This window comes from Eptesicus fuscus, chromosome 11 (genome assembly GCF_027574615.1).
Source record: "Eptesicus fuscus isolate TK198812 chromosome 11, DD_ASM_mEF_20220401, whole genome shotgun sequence".
Classification (NCBI taxonomy): Eukaryota; Metazoa; Chordata; class Mammalia; order Chiroptera; family Vespertilionidae; genus Eptesicus; species Eptesicus fuscus.
In genome coordinates, this window is record NC_072483.1 from 57,656,581 (window position 1) to 57,680,184 (window position 23,604).

Here is a 23,604-nt window from a genome sequence, read left to right on the forward strand (position 1 = left end):
TGCGCCAGTTGCCATCTTGACGTACGGAGGAGTCCGGCACGGAGCGTCCTACTCGTGCGCTCCGCACCCCGACGGCCTTCGGCGTGCTCTCCGAGGAGCCCAGCAACGACCCACCGGGGCGGTGGAAGCAGGCGCAGGTGGGCAGAGAGGCCTCGGGGCGAGCTTGTCAGCCCGCCGTGCGCCCGCACCCGCAGGCGCGGCCATCTTGCCGTACGGACGGCTCGGCGCGCCATGTCGCTGTACGGACCGCCGGCCCGGGTGCCCCTGCTCACCCCCAAAGCCTCGAAACGCGGGCAGAGCCACTCTGGGTGCTTGAGACTCTGGGTGCCTGAGACCCTGGGCGTGCCGACGGCCGGCGACCGGCGGCGGGGAGGTGGGCGCCGCCATCTTGCCGTACGGCGCCGCGGGGGCTGGCTCCCACGTCCCGCAGCCGTGTCGCCGCGCGCCTCCCCTCGGGGCGGTCCCGCTCCGGGCTCGGCGCGACGAGGCGAGGGCCGGAGCCTGGTGGCGGCGCGGCGGCCCGAGGCCCGAGATGGTGATCTGCTGCGCGGCCGCGAACTGCTCCAACCGGCAGGGCAAAGGGGAGAAGCGCGCCGTCTCTTTCCACAGGTAACCGGGCCCGGCCCACCGCCCGCTCGGCTTGACCACGCCCCCGCCGGGCCCGGCTCGGCACCGGGGAAACTGAGGCCGTGCGGCCCGGCGCGAGGGGCACTTTCCGCGCCAGGCCTTGGGGCCGCTCCTGCGAGTGAGTCAGCGCCGGGCGCTGTGTGACCTTGGCCGGGGCCGCCGTCTCTGGGCCGGGCACCGCGGCCAGCGGCGCCCATCCCGCGGCCACCAGCGCCCTCCGGGAACCACCCCGCGGCCAGTGGCGCCCATCCCTCGAGCACCCTAAGGCCACTCGCAGGCCATCCCACGACCACCTGGCGACCACTCGCGGCCTCGCCTCCCTCGCCCCCACCCCTGCGGCCGCCGCGCTCCATTGATTCGAGTTGGCGCCGCTGGTTTCCAGAAGCAGTGTATTCTGGCAACCTCTTCCTTAGGTCAGTTGTCCTCTCCATTGGCTGTGACTTGTCCCTGTTTTATCGCGGGGGAGGCTGCCTTGATCTCTGCCATCAGGAATGTGGCGAAGCAAATGCGTCTTATTCCTCGTGTATTAACACGCGCTCCAGGCGCTCTGTTGCTGGAAGGGTCCCCAGTCCTGGGTACAGAAAGGTAGCAGTGCCCCAGCGGTAAGGTGAGTCTCAGGAGGCGCCCGACAGCCTCCTGTCCTGGAGTGGGTGGCACTTCCCTGCCGGCTTCCCCCGGAGGCTGCAAGGGGCTGTCGGCCCTGGGCACCTGCTGTGGGCCCTGCTGGGCGAGGGTCTCGCCTTCTTCCCTTCAGGAGGCCTCTGAAGCCCACGTAGGCACAGTAGGCCCCACACAGTGAGCTGAAGGGGAATACTTGTATGCTGGACATTAGTATTTAATTTTTAAAGCCGGAGTGACACTTGTTACTTACAGTCTTACTGAAAGCTTGCTGTGCTGTACTAAATGTTAAGTGGTTACAATTTATCAAAAGTAATGCTGGATTATTTAGAGCAGCCACCATGCTTTCCTCAGTTTCCTTCGGAGCCTCTGGTCCCAAACGTTTTGTTACCATTTTGAAAATGAGACAAAGTCCTTGCAGAGAAGGCTGCCCTTGGCATTCATGATGGTCTAACGTGGTGTGGGGGCAAAGGGCATGGGAATTGAGGATCTTTGGGAAGTTTAGGAGGTCGTGTCGAGGAGAATTTCTTGAAGTTTGAGATTCTACCCTGTCCTTGTCCAGAGTGGCCTCAGGTGTGTTACATGACCTCAGAGGGAGCAAATAGCCTCGTGCACATTTTGGCCAGAGTTTTCTAAGTAGATCTCGTCTTGATGAGAAGTGGTCATTCAGTGTCTTATTCAGCATCTTCCAGGGATGGGAGTGTAGTAGGAACACAGAACTACACCTTTGAGTCTGACGTTCTCTGAGAGCTAATCTCCCATCCTCAGCTTCTTGAATCAGTACTGGGCTTCTGGGATGCTCTGCTGGTCTCTGGCTCCCATCTCTGCTGGCCCACACCTGGTCTGGCTTCTAAGTGGGTGACCAACCATCCCACTTTTAGCACCCAAAGTCCTGCATCCCAGGCACACTGGCAGGGTTGCTGAGCCATGACTTTCTAGGAATTATTTCCAGGGCTTCCTGGAGCTTTTCCTGTTGTCTGTATGCTATCCTATGCTTCTCCTAATGTTCTGGTAGGAGTTATCTGCCTTCATTCCTATCTGCTCCTTCAGAGTAAACAACGGGTCTTCCATCTTCCCATTGCAGTAGTAATGTGTAAGTAGAATGTGTTCCTTAAGTATAGTTCGTATAGGTTTGGGTGTTTTCAAAAATACTTGTTTTATAGTTGATCATTTTAGGTGGAGACATGTAATTATTTCTTTCTAATTCCTTTGCCATTTGTCCTGTAGGTTCCCCCTAAAGGATTCAAAGCGTCTGATCCAGTGGTTAAAAGCTGTTCAGAGGGACAACTGGACCCCTACTAAGTACTCTTTCCTCTGTAGTGAGCATTTCACCAAAGACAGCTTCTCCAAAAGGCTGGAGGATCAGCACCGCCTGCTCAAGCCCACAGCCGTGCCCTCCATCTTCCACCTGACTGAGAAGAAGAGGGGGTCTGGAGGCCGTGGCCGCAGCAGGAGAAAGGACACCAAAAAGGCCTCAGGGGGCCTGAGGGGACGTGCAAGTGAAGCTGATGGGAAAGGGGATGCAGGTTCATCATCGCCCTCAAGTGAGAACCTGATAGTTAAGCCAGAGTCCTGCAAGTTGAAGCGGATTTCCCTGAAGAGTGAAGCCACCAGTGAGGAGCAGGCTACGCAGGGACCCCCAGCTGATGCTCTGGCCACGAAAGCCTCAGGCAGCCAGGCTGAAGCAAATGGGCCTGCATGTGATGCTGTTGAGAGCAGCATCACCCCGAACAAGGACCTGGTGGATAAGAGTGGCATCTCCATGGATGACTTTACCCCCCCAGGATCTGGGGCCTGCAAATTCATTGGCTCACTTCACTCTTACAGTTTCTCCTCCAGGCACACCCGAGAGAGGCCATATGTCCCCCGGGAGCCTGTGGACCGGAAGAGGCCGAAGAGAGACACGGAGCCTGGCTGCAGTGGGACCAGCCTGGGGCAGAGCCCCCCAAGTTCATCTCTGACTGCGACACCACAGAAGTCCTCCCAAAGTCCCTCTGCCCCTCCGACAGACGTCACCCCAAAGCCAGCCACTGAGGCTGTGCAGAGCGAGCACAGCGACGCCAGCCCCATGTCCATCAACGAGGTTATTCTGTCAGCTTCGGGTGCCTGCAAGCTCATCGACTCGCTGCACTCCTACTGCTTCTCTGCGCGGCAGAACCGGAGCCGGGCTTGCTGCCTTTGGAAGCAGGTGGAAAAGAAGAACGGTGAGCTCAGGAGCCTACGCCAGCGTGTCAGCCGCTCCGACAGCCAGGTGCGCAAACTGCAGGAGAAGCTGGACAAACTGCAGAGAGGAAGCATGCTGAGCCTGAGCAGCCTGCCAGCACCCGGCCGTGGTCAGTACCCACCTCAGGTTCCCACTTAATGGGTCTTGCTCCGATGAGGCTCTGGTAGTAGTTGGACCCGGTAGACATGGGCTCAGGTGGGAAAGCTTATCTCCAGCAGCCGGGAGGCCTCTAGTTGTGAGGTCAGCTACTCAGTGAATGGGGTCCCAACACCTGGTTTTCCCCTTGCCTGGGGTAATGTGAACATCTACGGCATACCTCACACAAATTGCAAATGTGTTAGGATCTAAATGTAAAATCAAATAGATGTAGAAAACTTATTAGAGAGGTTCTTTCCATTCACGTTTCCATGAATATCCTTAAGGTTAAATAGTTTTGAATATTAATAATAACAATAAGGCCCTAACCGGTTTGGCTCAGTGGATAGAGCGTCGGCCCGCAGACTGAAGGGTCCCAGGTTCGATTCCGGTCTAGGGCATGTACCTTGGTTGCGGGCACTTCCCCAGTAGGGCGTGTGCAGGAGGCAGCTGATCGATGTTTCTCTCTCATCGATGTTTCTAACTATCCCTCTCCCTCTCTGTAAAAATCAATAAAATAGATTTAAAAAATAATAATAACAATAAGATTTTAAACATTTCTTCAAGTAGAATACATCTTCTGTAGAAATTAAAACACTACAGAAAAATACAGGCTAAGAAATGGTGAAAATTCCTTCTCCCCCACCTCCCAGCTTTTATCCTGTTGCTGTTAAAATTTGTTGTGTGATCTTTTAGATTACTTTCTTGCTTTATCCTACATATCTTGGTACCTATACAAATAGGTTGAGTATATTTTTTATATGTGTATTGGCTATGTTTCTGTTTTCCCCTCTATTTTACTGTTTAGTATGTGTAAAAGTTGTTTTGTAGCTATTTTTTACATATTGGAGATAGGATCTTTTGCCTGTTATAGATACATGAAAACATCCTGCCACATTGTTCATTTAATTTGGATCAGAGTTTGTCTTCAGAGTTTGTCTTCAGGAGATTCTTGTGTGACAGGCTGTTCAGAACTTCCTGGACCCCTAGGACATCAACCACTATCAAAACAAAGAACAGAAGCAAAAACTAAAACCTGTCCTTTGTGTTTCCAAATGCACCTGGGGGAGGAGCAGCTCATGTGAGGACCGTGATGTCCTGCTCAGAGTGACACTGTATTCTCTTATCATTTTTAAGCTGTTTTTTATTGTTTCTCGATGTTGCTTTTTGGTTACTTTTTCTGTTGGTCTTGGTCAGATGTCCCAAAGTTTGTCAGTAGGTCTTTCCAAAACAGCCAGCCCTCAACTCCATTGATCAAGTCTGCCTTGAGGTTTCTGCCTCAGTAATCCTCACTTTTTTCTACTTTCTTCAGTTTCATTTTGTCTTCAGTTTCATTTTGTGGTGGTTCTGGCTCCTGGACTGAGGACTGAGCTTATTCTTGTACATGTATATTTCCTGATACCTCCCGCTGAGGCTAAGCCCTTCTTTGGTCCCTTTGGCCTCTCAGTGTGGATTTGCCTCATGTTGCTCTCATTGCTACTCATTTCTAAATCGTTTCTAACTTCATTCTTGATACCCTTTTTAACCCAGGTTATGTAGAAGGAAGTTTACAGTTTTTCAAGTGGATAGATTGGAGGAGGGGAGCTAATTTATTTGTAATTATGCTTAAATTTTATTGCTTTAAGTTCCAGTTATATAGTCGCTTAATGAGATCTCCTTTTTGGAATCTTGAGATTTCAGTGTGGCTTAATCCAGTAGGTTTTTGTGTTTCATTGTGGTTTGAGAAGAATGTATCCTCTCCACCAGTCAGTTACTTTGTTCTCCTGCTGGATCTAGCTTATTTGTAATAGTCAGCAGGTCTGTTTCCTTCTCTGCCTAATTTTGCTTTTTATTTGGAGATAATGTTGTTAGAGATATGTGTCTCTGATTCTTACAGGAAACCCCCTTTTGTCCCATTTAAAGTCTTCTTTATCTCCTTATTTTCAACCCTTTTATATCCTCTTTTTTTAATTAAAGAAAAATGTTTTAGAGAAAGGAAGGGTGATTTAGAGAGAGAGAGAGAGAGAAACATTGATCAATTGCCTCCTGCATGCGTCCTAACCAGAGACTGAACCCGCAACCTGGGCATGTGTCCTGACTGGGAATCAAACTTGATATCTTCTGATGCACAGGATGACGCTCCAACCACTGAGCACACTGGCCAGGGCTCCCTTTATTTTAGTTACATTTAACTCAGTCTGAGAGCTTTTGTCTTTTTATGGAGAATTTAACCCATTTACAATTGTGATTATTGGTAAGTTGAAATTTGGACCTGATGTTCTGTTTTATTTTTTAATTTGGTAAGCTTTCTTGTTTTCTTCCCTGTTCTTCTGGTGGACGTCTTTCAGCTTTTAAAAACAACCATTGAAGCCTGTCTTTCAGTAACTACTTCAATTGATCAGTCCCTGTGTTCTACTCTCCTAGCTCCTTACTTTCTGCTCCCCAGGGCCAGACTCTCTGTGGTCTTGGTTCTATATTCTTATTTTCCCCTCCAAACAACCATATTTAGTTGTAAGTATACATTTTATTGGTTATTTTATTTACCACTATTTATTGTATCCAGGATTTTTTTTTTGTTCTTTTTGGAGATATTTTATGATATTTTTGGAACTCATGACAGTAAATTTTTGAGAGGAATTGAATATGAGATACTTAGTATGAGTATGATTGAGTATGAAGTATTAGGTGCTGGTGCCAGTTTGTATGTGAGTCCACAGTGTATGTGTGTGTCTGCTGTGTCGGATGAGGTCAGAGGTGTTTAAAGCCATGGAATTGAATGAGGTTACCTGGAGAAACCGTGTAGCTAGAGAAGGGGCTCAGGTCTAGCCCAGGAGCAGGCTATGTTTATAGAGGTGCAGCTGCAGAGGATCCAGGAAGGGAGATGAGAAGGGAGGAGCATGGGGCCATGGGGTGCTCGGAGTCATGCTAGCCAGAGAGGATAAGGGCATTCAGACAGCAGGGGTGCTTGGCTGGGTTGGATACAGCTCTGATTAGAATGGAGGGAAGATGGCTGAACTCAGCCACATGGGGTCACTGGTGACCACAGTCTCCTCGGAGTGGCGAGAATGGAGCTGGATGGGAGTGAGGGGCAGCAATAAGGCATTTTAAGAGGTTTAGCCATGAAGGGGAGCTGCAAAAGTGGATAGTTGCCAAAAGGGAGCATGGCTTCAATGGGGTTTTATGTGTGAAGACAAGCCAGCAGGTGTCTTTGCTGAGGGGAGTGTGGGCCCGGATGAAGAGGCCAGGGAGGAGCATGCTGGGCCCTGAGGCAGTGCTGGGCTGGGCTCCAGGGCCTGGGGAGGGGTGGAGAGCTAGGGGACAGAGGCTGTACGGAGAATAAGAGCCTGTCTGAGCTTCTGCTGTGTTCCCTAGGGTACGAGGCTGGGCCTTGGCTGGAGCGGAGGGGAGGATGCAGGATTCCAGCGGCAGTGGGAAGAGTGGGAGGGAGAGAAGGTGCCCGGCTTGGTCTCCAAGGCCTGCCCCAGCTCCAACTGGATCTGTGGTCACCATCTGCTGTCTCTCTTTGTCTTCCTCAAAATGTCTGCTCTCTCGGAGGTTTCCCAGTGCTATTAGGAATTTGTTCATCACCCTGGCTGGTGTTGCTAACTGGTTAGAGCATCAGCCCTCGAACCGAAGGGTCTCAGGTTCGATTTCCGGTGAAGGGCACATACCTGGGTTCCAGATTTGTTCCCTTGCCTGGTCCAGGGAGCATGCAGGAGGCAACTAATCAATCTCCCTCCCTCCCTTCCTTCCACTCTATCTAAAAGTAATATAAAAATATCCTCCGGTGAGGATTAACAAAAAAAAAAGAATTTGTTCATCAGTGAGGGAGTCTTGATCATTGTGTATAGGTTTCATATTGAAGGGGCTATCCCTGTGTTTATTCAGTCCATTATCTTTAGCCACACCCTTTATTTTTGGACAGAGCAGTTAGGCCAGTGGGCCATGGGTTCTAGGATTTAGGGGTTGGTCCCAGTTACCCCTGGAAAGCTGGTGCTTATTGTTCTTCTCACAGGATGTGATGATCTGTCCTTAAATCTGTTCTAACTCCAGGTTACAGCGTTTTAAAACCTGAAACAGTTGTATCAGGGTACGTTGGCATTTCTGAACCAGTGAGGGTGAACATATTTCCCTACCAGTATTTCTTTGTCACTTCCCTACCCGTGCCCTGACTGGTGGGATCACTGGTTAGAGCATTGGCCCTTGCACCAAAGGGTCACTGGTTCAATTCCTGGTCAAGGGCAAATACCTGGCTTGCAGATTCGATCCCCAGCCTCAATCGAGGCTTGTATGGGAGGCAACCAATCAATGTGTCTCTCACATCAATGTTTGTGGGTTTTTTTTTCTTTCTCTCTTTCTCCTTCTCCCCCGTCCCTCCCTCCCAGTCTCTATAAATCAGTAGAAAAAATATCCTCGGGTGAGGATTAAAAAAAAAGCCTGTTTATTTCTCTTGTTTTATTTATATAATTTTTTAATTAATCTGGAGTTTTTAAAACTTTATTGTGGAAAATCTTAAACAGAAAAGTAAAACACATGAACCTATCCCCAAGTTTCAACATTTATCAATATTGTATATTTTTATTTCATCTATATTTCTACTTACTCTCTACTTCCCACTTATCTATAATAATAAAAGTAATATGCTAATTAGACCTGATAAAGCCAAGGCTGCGAGGGAAGCCAGGGTCCTGGGTGCCAGAGGGAAACCGGTAGCCAGGGAAAGGAAGGCCTGCTCTTGCACGAATTTCATGCATCGGGCCTCTAGTTATTTTATAATTAATAGATTGTTTTCATAGGAAAATTTTATATTTCCAGAAAAATTCAGCAAACAGTGCAGAGAACACCCCCATGCCCTTTACCGCCAGTTTCCTCTATTGTTCACATCTTGCCTTACCACCTGTTTTGTGTGTTGGCCGGGTTCACATTCATTACAAGTGGTGAACCAATATGGATAAATTGTTTTTAACTGAGTCCATAGTTTACATTAAGGTTCACTGTCTTGTACGTGAATTTTGACAAATGCATAATCTTTTATATATATATATATATACACACACACACACATATATTTATTGATTTCAGAGAGGAAGGAAGCGGAACAGAGAGATAGAAACATCAATGATGAGAGAGAATCATTGATCAGCTGTCTCTTGCAGGCCCCACACTGGGGATCGAGCCCACAGCCCAGGCATGTGCCCTGACCAGGAATAGAACTGTAACCTCCTGGTTCATAGGTCGATGCTCAACCACTGAGCCATGCCTGCCAGGTGACAAATGCGTAATCATGCATCCACCATTCCAGTACTGGATCATACAGTATAGTTAGATTGCCCCCAAATCCTTATACCCCACCCATTTATCCCTCCTTCCAACCCCAGCAATCACAGATTTTTTTACTCTTTCTATGGTTGTACCTTTTCTCAAATGTCATATAACTGAACTATATGGGTACTATGGACTAGAATCTAGAGCTTTTTCAGGTTGGCTTTTTTCACTTAGCAATATGTCTTCAAAGTTCCTCTCTGTCTTATTGTGGTGTGATAGCTCATTTCATTTTTTTCTTTTTTCTTTTTTTATATTGAGTTAAAATACACATAACACATTTATTATCTTAACCATTTTCAAGTGTCTACTTCAGTGGCTTTTACATTCACATTGTTGTGCAGCCTTCACCACCATCCATCCCCACAGCTCTCGTAAATCTGAAACTCTATGAAACCATAACTTGTCCTTCTTCTCTCCTCCAGCCCCTGGCAGCCACTGTCTAATTTCTGTCTGTGATTTTGATGACACTAAGTACTTCATATAAGTGGAATCATACAGTATTTGTCTTTTTATGACTGGCTTATTTTATCAGCATAATGTCCTCAAAGTTCATCCATGTTGGCACATATGGCAGGATTTCCTTCCTTTTTAAGGCTAATATTCCCTTGTGTGAATGGACCACGTTTTGTTTATCCTTTCATCCGTCCATGGACACTGGGGTTGCTCCCATGTTTTAGCTATTGTGAGTGATGCTGCTGTGAACCTGGGTGTGCAAATATCTCTTTAAGACCCTGCTTTATTCTTTTGGGTATATACTTAGAAGTGGAATTGCTGGATTATATTGGAATTCTACGTTTAATTTTTTGAGGAACCATCATACTGTTTTTCAGTGGCTGTACTATTTTCCATTCCCATCTCTAGTGCACACAGTTCCAGTTCTTCTGCATCCTTGTCAACACTTACTTTCCTGTTTTGATAAGCCATCCTAGTGAGTGTGAGGTGGTATCTCATTGTGATTTTGTTTTGCATTTTCCTAATGATTAATGATGTTGAGCATCTTTTCATGTGCTTTTTGGCCATTCGTATATCTTCTTTGGGGATTGTCTGTTTCAGGTTCTTTGCCCATTTTTGAATCAGGTTGTTTGTTTTGTTGTTTACTAGTAGTTTTAGGAGTTCTCTATGTATTCTGGATATCAATCTCCTATCAGAAATATGATTTTGCAAGTATTTTCTTCCATTGTGTCAGTTGCCTTTTTATTCTGTGGATAGTGCCTTTTTAAAAAAAAAAAAAAGTCTTTATTGATTTTTTGTGGAGAGAGAGGAAGGGGAAGGGAAAGAGAGAAACATCGAGAGAGAGAAACATCAGTTGATGATGCCCGCTACTGGGGATGGAGCCTGCAGCCCAGGCATGTGCCCTCACTGGGCAAGAATCAACCAGCAACCTCTTGGTGCAATGGAAGATGCTCAATCCAGAGTCATACTAGCCAGGCTGGATAGTGCCTTTTGATGTCAAAAAACTTTTTCATGAAGTCTAATTTGTCTTTTTCTTTTGTTACCTGTGCCTTGTTGTCTTATCCAAGAAATCATTACCAAGTTCAGTGTTATGAAGCTTTTGTCCTGTGTCCTATGTTTTTGTCTGAGTTTTATTTTTTTAGGTCTTACCTTTAGGTCTTAGATCCATTTTTGAGTTAATTTTTGTATACAGTGTTAGGCAAGGGTCCCACTTCATTGTTTTGCATAGGAATCTCCTGTTTTCCCAGCACCATTTGTTGAAAAGACTGTCCTTTATCCATTGAATGGTCTTGGAACCCTGGTCAAAAATCATCTGACCAGTCCTGGTCAGGTACTCAGTGGTTAGAGCATCGTCCCCATATGCCAAGATTATGGGTTTGATCCCCAGTCAGGGCACATACAAGGATCAACCAATGAATGCATAAGTGGAACAACAAATTGATGTTTCTTTCTCTCTCTCCCTCTCTCTCTCTTCCCCCTCCTTTTTCTCTCTCTAAAATCAATAAATAAAATTTAAAAAATTAATAATTTGACCAACAAAAAAATAAAATAATAATTTGACCACATGTGCAAGGCTTTATTTCTGGGCTCTCTATTCTGTGTCTTTAATTTCTTTCTGAAATGTTTTATAGTTTTCATTGGACAAGTCTTTCACTTCCTTGGTTAATTCCTAAGTAATTATGCTTTTTGATGCTATTATAAATGTAATTGTTTTTGTAATCTCCTTTTCAGGTTAGTGTACAGAAAGGCAATTGATTTTTGTGTGTTGACTTTGTATCCTGCTATTTTTGCTGAGTTTATTTATTAGATCTAACAAAATTTTTTTGTGGAGTCTCTAGGATTTTCTACATATGAGATCATCTCACCTGTAAACAGAAATAATTTTACTTCTTTCTAATGGATGTCTTTTATTTCTTTATCCTGTCTAATGGCTCTGGCTAGAACTTCCAGGATCATATAGAATGGAAGTAGTGAGAGTGGGCATTCTTGTCTTGTTTCTGACCTTAGAGGAAAAGCTTTCAGTGTTTCACCATTAAGTTTGATGTGCACTGTGGGTTTTTCATACATGGCTTTTATTATGTTGAGGTTGTTCCCGTCTGTTCCCATTTTGTTGAGTGTTTGTATCATGAAAGCATTGAATTTTGTCAAATGATTTTTCTACATCAATTGAGATGACCATGTAGTTTTTCCCTTTATTTTGTTGATGTGACATATTACATTGATCTATATGCATTCCTTGCATGCCAGGAATAAATTCCACTTAATCATGGTGTATAATTCCTTTAATACACTGCTGAATTCAGTTTGCTAGTATTTTGTTAAGTATTTTCACATCAGTGTTCATAGGGGATATTGGTCTATAGCTTTCTTTTCTTGTGTCTTTGCTGGTCTCATCGAATGAGTTAGGAAGTGTTTCCTCCTCCTATATTTTGGAAAGGTTTGAGAGGGATTGGTATTAGTTTAATTCTATTGTGGTCTGAGAGCATACTTTGTGTGATTTCTATTCTGTTAAATTAGTGAAGGTGTTTTGTAGGGCCCAGAATGTAGTCTAAATGGGTGAATATTCCATGTGACCTTAAGAAGAATGTGACTTCTATTGTTGGGATGAAGTAGCTCTTAAGGGTCTCCAGAGAAACAACCAATAGGGCGTGTGTGTGTGTGTGTGTGTGTGTGTGTGTGTGTGTTGGTGGAGGGGAGAGAGAGAAGGAGAGACATATATAAGAAGAAGAGGTTTCTTAGGAATTGGCTCGTGAGATTATGGATGGCAAGCTAGAGAGCCAGGAGAACTGGTGGGTCAGTTTAGTCCCTGTCCAAAGGCCTGAGAATTGGAGGGTGTAGGAAATAAATCCTGGTCTGAGTCTGAAGGCCCACGTGCCAGGAGTATAGATGTCCAAACAGAGAGCAGATTCTCCCTCCCTCAGTTTTGTTCAGGCCCTCGGTGCACTTATAGGAGGGCCTCTGCTTTATGCAGTTCTCCAAGTCAGATGCTAATCCCTCTAGAAGTATCCTCACAGACACACACACAGAAATAATGTTTTACCAGCTGTCTGGGCATCTTCACCCAGTCAGGTTGACACATAAAATTAACTATGGTACCTACAGATGTCAGTTTTATCCAGTTGATTGATGGTGCCGTTGAGTTCACTTGTGTCCTTAATGCTTTCCTGCTCGCTGGACCTGTCCATTCTTGTAGAGTGTGTTGATGTCCCACCTGTGACAGTGGATTTGTCTGTTGCTCCTTGAATTCTGTCAGTTTTGTCTCACGTGTTTTGATGCCCTGTGTTAGTACATAGACATCAAGGATCAGTGTGTCTTCTTTGAGAATTGACACCTTTGTTGTTATGTAATTCCCCTCTTTACCCCATAACTTTCTTGTCATGAAGTCTGCTTCACCTGAGACTAATTTGTCTACTCCAACTTTCTTTTGATTCATGTTCTCATGATACATCTTTCTCTGTATCTACATTAATCTGTGTTTTTATAGTTAAAGTGGGTTTCTTATAAGACAACAGAGTGATAGGTCTTTTTAATCTACTCTGACAGTCTCCTTTTTGTTTGTTTTGTTGTGGTTAATCCTCACCCGGGGATATTTTTCCCCATTAATTATTTAAAGAGAGTGGAAGAGAGGGAGAAGCGGAGAGAGACAATGAAAACATGGATGTGAGACACATCGATTGGTTGCCTCCCATATGCACCCCAACTGGGGCCTGGGGATCGAGCCTGCAATTGAGGTATGTGCCCTTGGCCTGAATGGATCAAGACCCTTCAGTCCCCAGGCGGATGCTCTAACCGCTGGTTTTGCTAAACCAACTAGGGCAGTCTTCGTCTTTTAATTGGTATACTTAGAGCTGGTATACTTAGACCATTCACTTTAAAGTGATTATTGCTACAGTGGGATTAATATATGTTGTGTTTATAACTACTCTCTATTTGGTTTTGTTTTCTTCCTGTACTTTCTGCCTTCTCTGGTTTTAATTGAGCATTTTATTTTATTTTAATTTCTCTCCTTCCTTAGCATATAAATTATTCTTTAAAAATATATATATATATTTGCCCGGCTGGTGTGGCTCAGGGGTTGAGCGTCAACCTAAGAACTAGGAGGTCACGGTTTGATTCCTGGTCAGGGCACATGCCTGAGTTGTGGGCTCTATCTCTGTTGGGGGGCATGCAGGAGATAGCCAATCAATGATTCTCAACCTATATAATAATCCTATGTAATAAAAGACTAATATGCAAATCGACTGGTGGAACGACCAGTCACTATGATGCGCACTGATCACCAGGGGGCAGATGCTCAATGCAGGAGCTGCCCCCTGGTGGTCAGTGCGCTCCCACAGGGGGAGCGCTGCTCAGCCAGAAGCTGGGCTCACAGCTGGCAAGTGCAGTGGCAGGACTAAGGATGTCCATCTTGACGGCTTGCGGGGAGCAGGCCTAAGCCCTCAGTCAGACATCCCCTGAGGGCTCCCGTACTGTGAGAAGGTGCAGGCCAGGCTGAGGGACCCCCCTCACCCCCCTGCCAAGTGCACGAATGTCGTGCACCAGGCCTCTAGTCATTGATGTTTCTGTCTCTCTCTGCCTCTCCCTTCCTCTCTCTGAAATCAGTTAAAAAAAAAACACACTACAAATGGCCACACTGTCTGATCCTTAAAGACAGAACACTGTATGATGGCATGTCCAGGGCTTCACATTGTGTCTGGCATGTACATGGCTGGTAATTGAAGCAGCAGAACTTGAATTAATAACTTGCACATTCCTGTGCTATAAGAACTGTGGTGATGCCTTTCCATTTAACGGGTGATAAGGCGAGGGCCTTGCTATTTCTTTACCTGTTGTGCCATGCCAGTGGGACCCAAACTCTTCCCAATGGTAGTATGCTAGGTAGTGTCCTCTCCACTGGGGATGGCCAGTGCTAGGCAAGCAGCAGGCACTCTTGGCTCTCCCTACCCTGCTATGCTTTGCAGTTAGTATCATTTCCAGTGTGCTGGGGTGGGAAACACTGTTGTCACAGAGCGCTGTGAGGGTGGGAGGTGCCAGGAAGAAGTCTGTCTCTAGGTCTCAGTAAGTATTTCCTGTCATTGAGTCCAGGGCCCGTACGCTGATACATTTGCCAAGAGACAGAGCAGTCTCTGAGCGTCCACTTGAAAAGACAGGAGGAGTGGGCAGCTAGCACTCTGGGAGACAGAAAGGGACATGTTTCCGGAGTGACTGTTCAGAAAGAAGCAGCTTTGCTGTGTGTCTGGCTGCCTGACCTTTTCCCTGTTGAAAAAGTCATTTCCCTCTTGTCGTCAGTGGAAGTAGCTGAGGGTGGAGGTCCCCCTTCATCCTCCACACAAGACATGTGACCTCTCTGGCCTGACTGACCTTCATAAAATTCAACTTGACCTCTCCTCCCAGCTCTAGGACTCGGTCATCTCCAGGTCTGTCTTTGTCTTCCATTTTTTTCTGAGGAGTCATCTTTTTTCTTTTATTTATTTATTATTAAATCTTTATTGTTGAAAGTAGTACATATGTCCCTCCCCCATTGACCCCTTCTAGTCTGCCCCACCCCAGGCCTTCGCCACCCTATTGTTTGTGTCCGTCGGTTATGCATATATGTGTACAGGTTCTACGAGTTCTTCAATTGATCTCTTCCCACCCACCTACCCTCCCCCCACCTTCCCTCTCAGATTTGAGGAGTCATCTTTTATAGGGAACTACAGTTCCCAGAATGCATTCTTTAGGTTTGGCATTCACTTCCTGCCGAGCTCTTTAACAGCCAGGTGCAAACATTTCCCGTCAATTGGAAGAAAACAACCTTGAAGAACCTTGCCGGTGTTCCGGAGTTTAGAAAATTTAGGGATGGGTAAGCCTTCTTTTGCTGCCTCAGGCCAAAAAATGAAAATTTAAGTTTCTTGGAGAAAATTTAAATTTTTTTGCATATTGGTTGACTTTAATAAAAGAAAAATGAAATCCAGAAAAAATGCATAGAAAAGCCTGTCGAATTTACTTAAAGAGGTTGAAAGTGGCAAATAGATTAGGTCCTTTATTATTATACTTTTTATTTGTTTGACTTTAAAATTCATTTTATTTTTATAATGAAGTATAATTTATGTAGGTAAAATACACAAGTCTTAAGGATATAGTTTAATGAAATTGGACAGGCTCACGTAACCTGACATTTGGATTTTAGAATTATTTTGTTGGTTGTTTTCCTCCCTCAAAGCTTCAGTGAAAACAAGGAAAGATGCGGCCAGACAGGTTGGAGCAGTGGAGGAACCTGTGGGCACTGCTGCGAGGGTCATGGAACGCACCTGCCTGTTGATTACTTACTGCCAGTCCTGGTGTCCTGTTCAGATTAAAATTCCTTCCAGTTAAAAGCAAGTAACAGCCCTAACCGGTTTGGCTCAGTGGATAGAGCGTCGGCCTGCGGACTGAAGGGTCCCAAGTTCGATTCCGGTCAAGGGCATGTACCTGTGGTTGCGGGCACATCCCCAGTAGGGGGTGTGCAAGAGGCAGCTGATCGATGTTTATCTCTCATCGATGTTTCTAACTCTCTCTTTCTGTCTACCTTCCTCTCTGTAAAAAAATCAATAAAATATATTTTTTTGAAAAGAAAAAAAAAAGCAAGTAACAGCAATCCAGGACCAAATGTGCAGTGTTTCTCAGAGTAATTAGATGTCCTGGTGCAGACACCTTAGGGCACATGCCTGGGTTTCCGGCTCGATCCCCAGTAGGTGGCGTGCAGGAGGTAGCCAATCAATGATTCTCATCATTGATGTTTCTGTCTCTCTCTCCGTCTCCCTTCCTCTCTAAAATCAATAAAAATGTATTTTAAAAAGAAAAGGAGTATCCTCTAGTTTTCAGCTACAAAGTTTGTGTATCCATCAGAAGTGCCTTATTTATCATGCTATATAGGTATTTTAGTATTTTATTCACTTGGATATCGACATGAATTGATATTTCCTTTAGCTTCTTTCTGTCAATGTGTATCTCTTCAGTAATTTCCGCTACCTAAATGCTGCTGCTATGTCTGGTGCACGAGCACTCACATCGCAGTCCCTTCAGCCATTGTGTGGCTTAAACTTTGTTTTACCTGACAGTAGGTGCTTGACCCTGCTTTCTTCCTGATGTGTCTGCCCACTTTCTGAAACACCTTTCTGAGTCACTTGATTTAGTGCCTCTCTTGTTCGTAGCACAGGAGTTGGTGTCTTGCTTTGTGATCCATCTGAAAAGCTTTTTCTTTATTATGTGAGTTCAAGTGTGGTTGTGCTTAGCTCTTATTATTTATATTGTGCCTGTACTTTTTCTTTTTAAAATATTTTTATTTTATTTCAGAGAGAAAGCGAGAGAGAGAGAGAGAGAGAGAGAGAGAAGAGAGAGAGAGAAACATCAATGTTGAGCCCGGCCATCATAGTTCAGTAGTGAGCCTCTGGTGTGCAGGAGGCAGCTGATCAATGATTCTCTCTCATCATTGATGTTTCTATCTTTCTCTCCCTCTCCCTTCCTCTCTGAAATCAATAAAAATATATTTTTTTAATAGAAAGAAAGAAAGAGAGGTCAATGATGAGAGAGAATCATTGATCAGGTGCCTCCTGCATGCCCCCATTGGGGATCGACCTGGCAATCTGGGCATGTGCCCTGACTGGGAATCGAACCATGACCTGCTGGTTCATAGGTTGACGCTCAACCACTGAGACACAACGTGTGTGTTTCTGTGGAATGTATTCAGTACTTACTTACTGTGATTCCTATTGCCATCATTTTTGTTGTCTCTTGGTGAAGTCTGCCTTCTAGTAACATCCTCAGGGACAATTCACAGGAACTGTGTTCCCTGAATGTTGAGACTGTCCATAGCATAAGCTCATATGTAACTTAAATTTTTTTTATCACTAGTCCACCCCACTCTTATTTTTATTATGATAATAAAACACCTTTTCGCCCGGTCCCGAATGCCACAGATCAGCCCGTGGCCACCCGACTCCCTACCGTTGGTGACTGAGGTCGATCCATCATGGCTGTGGCCACTTACCCTGCTTTTCAGTCCCTGAGCCTTGTGTAACTTAAAATTTTCTAAGAGACACATTAAAAAGGTAGAGAGAAGCAGGTGAAATTAATGTTCATAATGTATTTTGTTTAACCCAATGTTATCTAAAACATCATTTTCACAGGTAACCCACCAATACTTAAAATTACTAAGGTATTTGTAGTTCTTTCTTTGGACTGTGTTTTGGAAACCCAGCATGCTGTGCACTTAAAGCATACCTCAGCGGACCAGCCACACTTCCAGTGCTCACATGTGTCCCCAGAGGCCTGTTGGGCAGCACAGGTCTGTGGCCTGCCTGTAAAGGAAGTTGTGGTGGCTGTAGAATCCGTGGCTCACTTTCTATCACTGCATCTTGTAAGTGTGGTGATGATGTCTTCTGCCACTGAAGTCGCCATTGAGAAACCACTGTCCTGCTTTCCTGCTCTGTGGCCTCGCCTGTTCTGATTTTCATATGAATGGAGTTGGGCCATACGAGGCCTTTAATGTCCTGGTTTCTTTCCCTTAGCACAGTGGTCGGCAAACTCATTAGTCAACAGAGCCAAATATCAACAGTACAACAATTGAAATTTCTTTGAAGAGCCAAATTTTTTAAACTTAAACTATATAGGTAGGTGCATTGTTATTAACTTAATTAGGGTACTCCTAAGCTGGCCTTTGCTAAAAACTCAAGGGGCCAAAGAGCCGCATGTGGCTCGCGAGCCGCAGTTTGCCGACCACTGCCTTAGCACAACGTTTTCAAGGCTTTGCTATGTCTTAGTAAGTGTCTGTGCCTCTCTGTGGCTGAGTAGCACTTGGTTGTGTGGTTGGCCCCATTGTTTATCTGTCCAGTAAAGGGCTTTGGGCTGTTTCTGTGTTTTGGCTGTTGTGATGCTGCTGTGAACACTCGTGCACAGTGTTGTGTGTGGATGTGTTTTTTCGGGTCTCAGGTGGGCTTGCTGCAGAGTCCTGGCTCCGGCTCAGCCTGGGGAACCAACTACCAGACTTTTCCCAACAGTGGAGTGTGAGGGTCTCTAATCCTTATAATTTCATTTTCATTTCTTTTACCTTTTTCCTCCTCTTGAACTCATTTCTGCTCAGTGTCCCGTGTCATGTTTCCCAGCAGTGCCCTTCCCCTTTGGTTTCATTTGGTGGTGCTCTGATTAACACTTTTTCTTCTTTGGGGATTCTTCAGCTTCTCCCACTTTCCCCGCTTATGTCTGGGGTCTGCCAATGCAGCTGCGTGGTTCCTACTAGGGGCTGGCCCAGCTCATCCCAAGGTCTTGGTGTCTTGCCCAGGTGAAAGGATCAACATACTCAGAAAATCTAAGAAAAGGAAGCACACTGGTTTGACATGGCATCATATTAACAAGATGATTTTTAAAAAATATGTTTTATTGATTTTTAGAGAAAGAGAAAGGGAGAGAGTAGAGAGATAGAAACATCAATGAGAGAGGACCTCATCCATTGATCAGCTGCCTCCTGCACGTCCCCAGTGGGGGGATCGAGCCTGCAACCCAGGCATGTGCCCTTGACTGGAATCGAACCTGGAACCCTTCAGTCCACGTGCCGACGCGCTATCCACTGAGCCAAACGGGCTAAGGCCAGGACGATTTTTATATAAGAAGTCACTCAGACCCTCTGGGCCAGAATAACTGTCCATTGACCTTGAGATCCAGAAATGTGAAATCAGCCTGGCCGGTGTGGCCCAGTGGTTGAGCATCAACCTATGAACCAGGAGGTCATGGTTTGATTCCCCGTCAGGGCACATTCCTGGGTTGTGGGCTTGGGTTGCAGGCTCGATCCCCAGTGTGGAGCATGGAGGAGGCAGCTGATTAGTGATTACCTCTCATCATTGATGTTTCTATCTCTCTCTCCCTCTTCCTTCCTCTCTGAAACCAATAAAAATATATTAAAACAACATCAAAAACACCCCTCCCTTATTACACTAGTACCCAGGGTGGGTAGAGGGGCCCATGGACATTCTTCCTAACTTCTCCTTCAGAGGAAGACACATTTAATGTGTTCACTGAAGGGCTCAGGTGTGTTGGGGGTCAAGGGGGTTTCAGTTCACAGCTCCAGGTGGAGCAGCAGGTCTGACTATGGACCCCTCCATGTCACACATCCTTGTGCCCAGCGTGCTGAGTTGGCCAGGCTCTTGCCAGCCCCGCCTTGGCTGAGCCCCCCGAGCCGCAGGGTTGGGATCCTAGGCTGCCCTGCACCTGGCTTCTGGCTTTCCTGGTCAGATAGGCCATGCTTCATGTGTGCTGAGCAGGACCTGAGGTCAGGAGCAGAGTAGGCAGTGACTGCGGGTTCTGACCGCTCTGTGCTGCACTTGACTTAGTCGGCCTGACCTCCACAAAGCCTGAGGTCTACAAAGATGTGTTTTCAGGGCTGCACTGAACCTGGCAGAAGTCTGCCAGATGGGAAGATGCTCTAAGACCACAGCTGTCTGTCTGCAACATACTGATTTCTATTTATTCTGAGAGTTTGGGCTTGGACTGTCCTGCTGACTGACTGTTGCCATTAGTGTCAAGCTTCAAACCACCCAGCTCCTGTCTTGCATGTCAGTCAGTGGCAACTTGTCTTCTCGGTTGTTCAGGCTATAAACCTCCGACTCCTCTCCCTCCCTCTCATGTCCTATGTCCGAGCCATCAGCAGGTCCAGCCAGCTGTGCCTTCAGATCAGATCCAGAATCTGGCCCTTTCCACCACCTCCACCTCCACCATTGCCAACTGCCCAGGCCACCCTCCTTTGCCACGAGTTGCTTGTTGCAGCTGTACCTACTCTGCTCGACCAGCGATCTTGGCACCATTGAGACCTCCAGGGCTCTGTCTGCTCAGTCAAGGCCAAAGCCCTTCTCAGCAAGGCCAGCCTGGGCAACCCAGGTCCTTTGTGTCTGTGGCATGTCTGCCCAGTCCACTGTTTCCCAAAATGGTCTCGCACACTTCTCGGAGACTAGCCTTGCCCCTCTTAAGTAAGATCTCTAAACCCTCACCAATCTTTTTTTTTTTTTTTAATATATTTTATTGATATTTTAGAGAGGAAGGGAGAGGAATAGTCAGAAACATCGATGAGAGAGAAACAAGATCAGCTGCCTCCTGCACACTCCCCACTGGGTATGTGCCCGCAACCAAGGTACATGCCCTTGACCAGAATCGAACCCAGGACCCTTGAGTTCGCAGGCCGATGCTCTATCCACTGAGCCAAACCGGTCAGGGCAACCCTCACCAATCTTCATTTCCCTTTCCGGCTTGTCACCTAATGTACGGTAAATTCTTCCTCTTCCTTATTTCTTTGTGTATTGTCTTCCCTCACTGGAATGTAAGGCCACATGGTGGGCTGGGACATTTGTCTTTTATTAGCTTTTGTTAGCTGGCTGCTGTTTGCCTCCTGTGGAGAGGAAGATAACAGGCAGCTCACAAACATCAGCAGCAGCTTCTAGTCTAGAACTCTTGATTCTGAAGCTTTTATTCCTTAGCTGCATCAAAGACTGTAACTGACATTCTGATTTAAATTTTTATTGTCTAACTAGAGGCCTGGTGCACGAATTCGTGCAGGGCAGGGGGGGAGTCGATCGGGGCCTGCTGTTTGGGGGGAGGGACCGTAGGAGGTTGGCCAGCAGGCCCCGATCTAGTTGTGTAGATGTGCTGAGGTAGCGGCACACATAGACCATAGAGCGCCCCAAAATGGCCTGAACACCAGCTATGCTCTGAGGTGGAAATACAGCTCTACTTTGCTGCCCGCACTCAGGCCGCCTCACTCTCCCTAGGGCAGAGTTGCTGACAGACAGACAGGTTATCTCTCTACCTCAGTCACACATTTTTCAGGGCTCTGCCCCCAAGCATGTTAAGTAGCTAACTTTGGCCAATGATGGCACACCGCCGTAGGAGCGCTAGCCAATCAGCGGCTGGTAGCCCGGAAAGGCATGGGGCTGAGCTAGAAGTAGCTGATGGGTGCAGAAGGGCAAGTGGTGCGCACGCGCGGTTCGGTGGCAGAGGAAGATGGTGGTGGTGCTCACTTTACGTCTTTGCAGTTAAGCTGCTGCCTTGCGCCTTCTGCCCCCTCCGAGCTGCTACTCTATCTCAATCAGGGTTGCTCTCCTCCTACAGGCTTCCCGGACCCAGATTCTCCAGTGCTTGGAGCCTTAGCCAGGAGGGAGGGATCGGCTGGGGGGAGGGACTGTGGGAGGTTGGCCAGCATGGGAGGTTGACTGTGGGAGCGCACTGACCACCAGGGGGCAGCTCCTGCATTGAGTGTGTCTGCCCCCTGGTGGTCAGTGCACGTCATAGTAACTGGTCGACCAGAACATTGGGTTGTAACAGCCGCTTAGGGTTTTATTCAAAATCACCAATTAAAATATTTGAGCATATTTATTTCTTTATTGGAAGGACTTCTATTAATAATTTGATTTATTTTTCAGAGATACAACTGTTTCTTACATAAATTTATGTGGTTTATGTTAATGGAATTTGGTCACTTCATCTACAATTGCACATTTATGGGCATAGAGTTTTTTGTAGTGTTGCCTTTTTATTTAATGTCTGAGATTATTGGCAATTACACAACTTTTTTTAAAAAATGTGTTGAAATATACAAAAATAGAATTTTCCATCTTTTATTTTTTATAAATATTTTTATTATTGACTAGAGGCCCGATGCATGAATTTGTGCACCAGTGAGGTCCCTCAGCCTGGCCTGCAGGTTAGGCTGAAACTGGCTCTCAGACACCCCCCCCGAGGGGTCCCGGATTGCAAGAGGGTGCAGGCCAGAGGTTGGCCAGCTGGGGAGGGGTCGCGTGAGGGCTCCAGGGCATGTCTAGCCCATCTCGCTCAGGCCAGACCCCAGCAGCAAGCTAACCTACCAGTCGGAGCGCCTACCCCCTGGTGGTCAGTGCATGTCATAGCAACTGGTCGACTGTCTGCCCCCGATAGTCAGTGCATGTCATAGCGAGCAGTTGAGGGTCCTTAGCATTCATAGGCATATTATGCTTTGATTGGTGGAACCAGACACTTAGCATATTAGGCTTTTATTATATAGGATTATGAAAGTATTATTGGCCAAAGTTCTACTGTTGCCATCCTCAACTGTCGAACTTTCTGTAGGCAATTTGAAAAGGAAACACTGAAAGGGAGCTTGCTAAATTGGAAAGGAATGGCTTTTTACCCCCATTCCTGTTCAGGCTGCCACTTTGCCCTCTGTGGGCCCAGAAGTCTATGTGCCATTCCCCGTTCTGCCCATTATGTTCTTATCTCAGGCTGGGGCTGCCACCAGCTGGCCACACAGTCTCCTCTTCAGTTCCCAGTTGTCTCATCCTTGGTGGGACACTTCTCCAGCTCCAGAGCCCTTCACTTCCCTTCCTCCTGGATATTATTCTCCTAGGCTGCTTCCAATTTATGGCCAAAGGTTGTATAATTTCAGAGACCAAGGTGCTTCTAGAACTCCTATCTCTTCAATGGATCTCCTGGTCTCCCTTCATGTAGGAGATGCCACATTCCGACACTGATCTGCAAGATGACATTTACTCATTGTTTGGCCTTTTTCTCCCCCTCTTGACAGGTTGCTGGTAGCATGTTTAGAATCAGCAGGATCTGCTGTAAATTACGAGGCATGTACTGACAGAGTGTGTTTCCACACAAAGCTCAGCAGGGTTTGGTCAGAAGGAGACCAGTGGAAACGGAGCCACTGACTGTCTTTTCCATTTGTCCTTAGAGTCTCCCAAGATGAACCCAGTGGTGGAGCCGCTGTCCTGGATGCTGGGCACCTGGCTGTCAGACCCGCCGGGAGCTGGGACCTTCCCAACACTGCAGCCCTTCCAGTACCTGGAGGAGGTGCACATCTCCCACGTGGGCCAGCCCATGCTCAACTTCTCGTAAGTGCGCCCGAGTCTCCTGGACAATGCCAGGTGGGAAGGGCATGTCCCAGAGAGGCTCCCTGCACTTGCAGCTGAAACATGTGGTGGCCAGAGACAGGACGTTCTGGCTCATGTGTATGTGATGATGCTGGGCTGGCAAGATGTCAGGCGTGTTACCCCAAACACAAAATAAGTGCTCGTGCTTAACTAAACCCTTCACCCAATATTACTAAAAAGGAGAGAGCTTGACTTTCTTTTAGACTTACCCCTTAGTTGATTGAGTTCTCAAAGGAGCTGTTAATATTGTGGTTCTCAGGTTCTTATTAGACAACAAAGCAGAATTCTTCCAGCTGTGTGCGTTTCACCCCAGCCCCAACCACAGGAGGCAGG

The 23,604-nt window shown here is 46.5% G+C and overlaps 1 protein-coding gene across 5 annotated transcripts in view; it reads left to right on the plus strand.

Annotated features, from left to right (window-relative positions):
- Positions 1 to 17: 17 nt before the first annotated feature.
- The window catches only part of THAP4 (THAP domain containing 4), a 34,003-nt gene continuing 10,416 nt past the window's right edge, over positions 18 to 23,604 (plus strand). For 2 of the 5 annotated variants that reach the window (XM_008138483.3, XM_054723092.1), the window contains exons 1-3: positions 452 to 609; positions 2,473 to 3,578; positions 23,073 to 23,232. In XM_008138483.3, the coding sequence (XP_008136705.2) occupies positions 533 to 609; positions 2,473 to 3,578; positions 23,073 to 23,232 (1,343 nt within the window). In that variant the 5' untranslated portion in view covers positions 452 to 532. Of the gene's footprint in view, positions 138 to 451; positions 610 to 870; positions 1,041 to 2,472; positions 3,579 to 15,184; positions 15,204 to 23,072; positions 23,233 to 23,604 lie in introns of those variants that run through there. The other 3 variants (XM_054723094.1, XM_054723093.1, XM_054723095.1) reach the window with 3 other exon arrangements.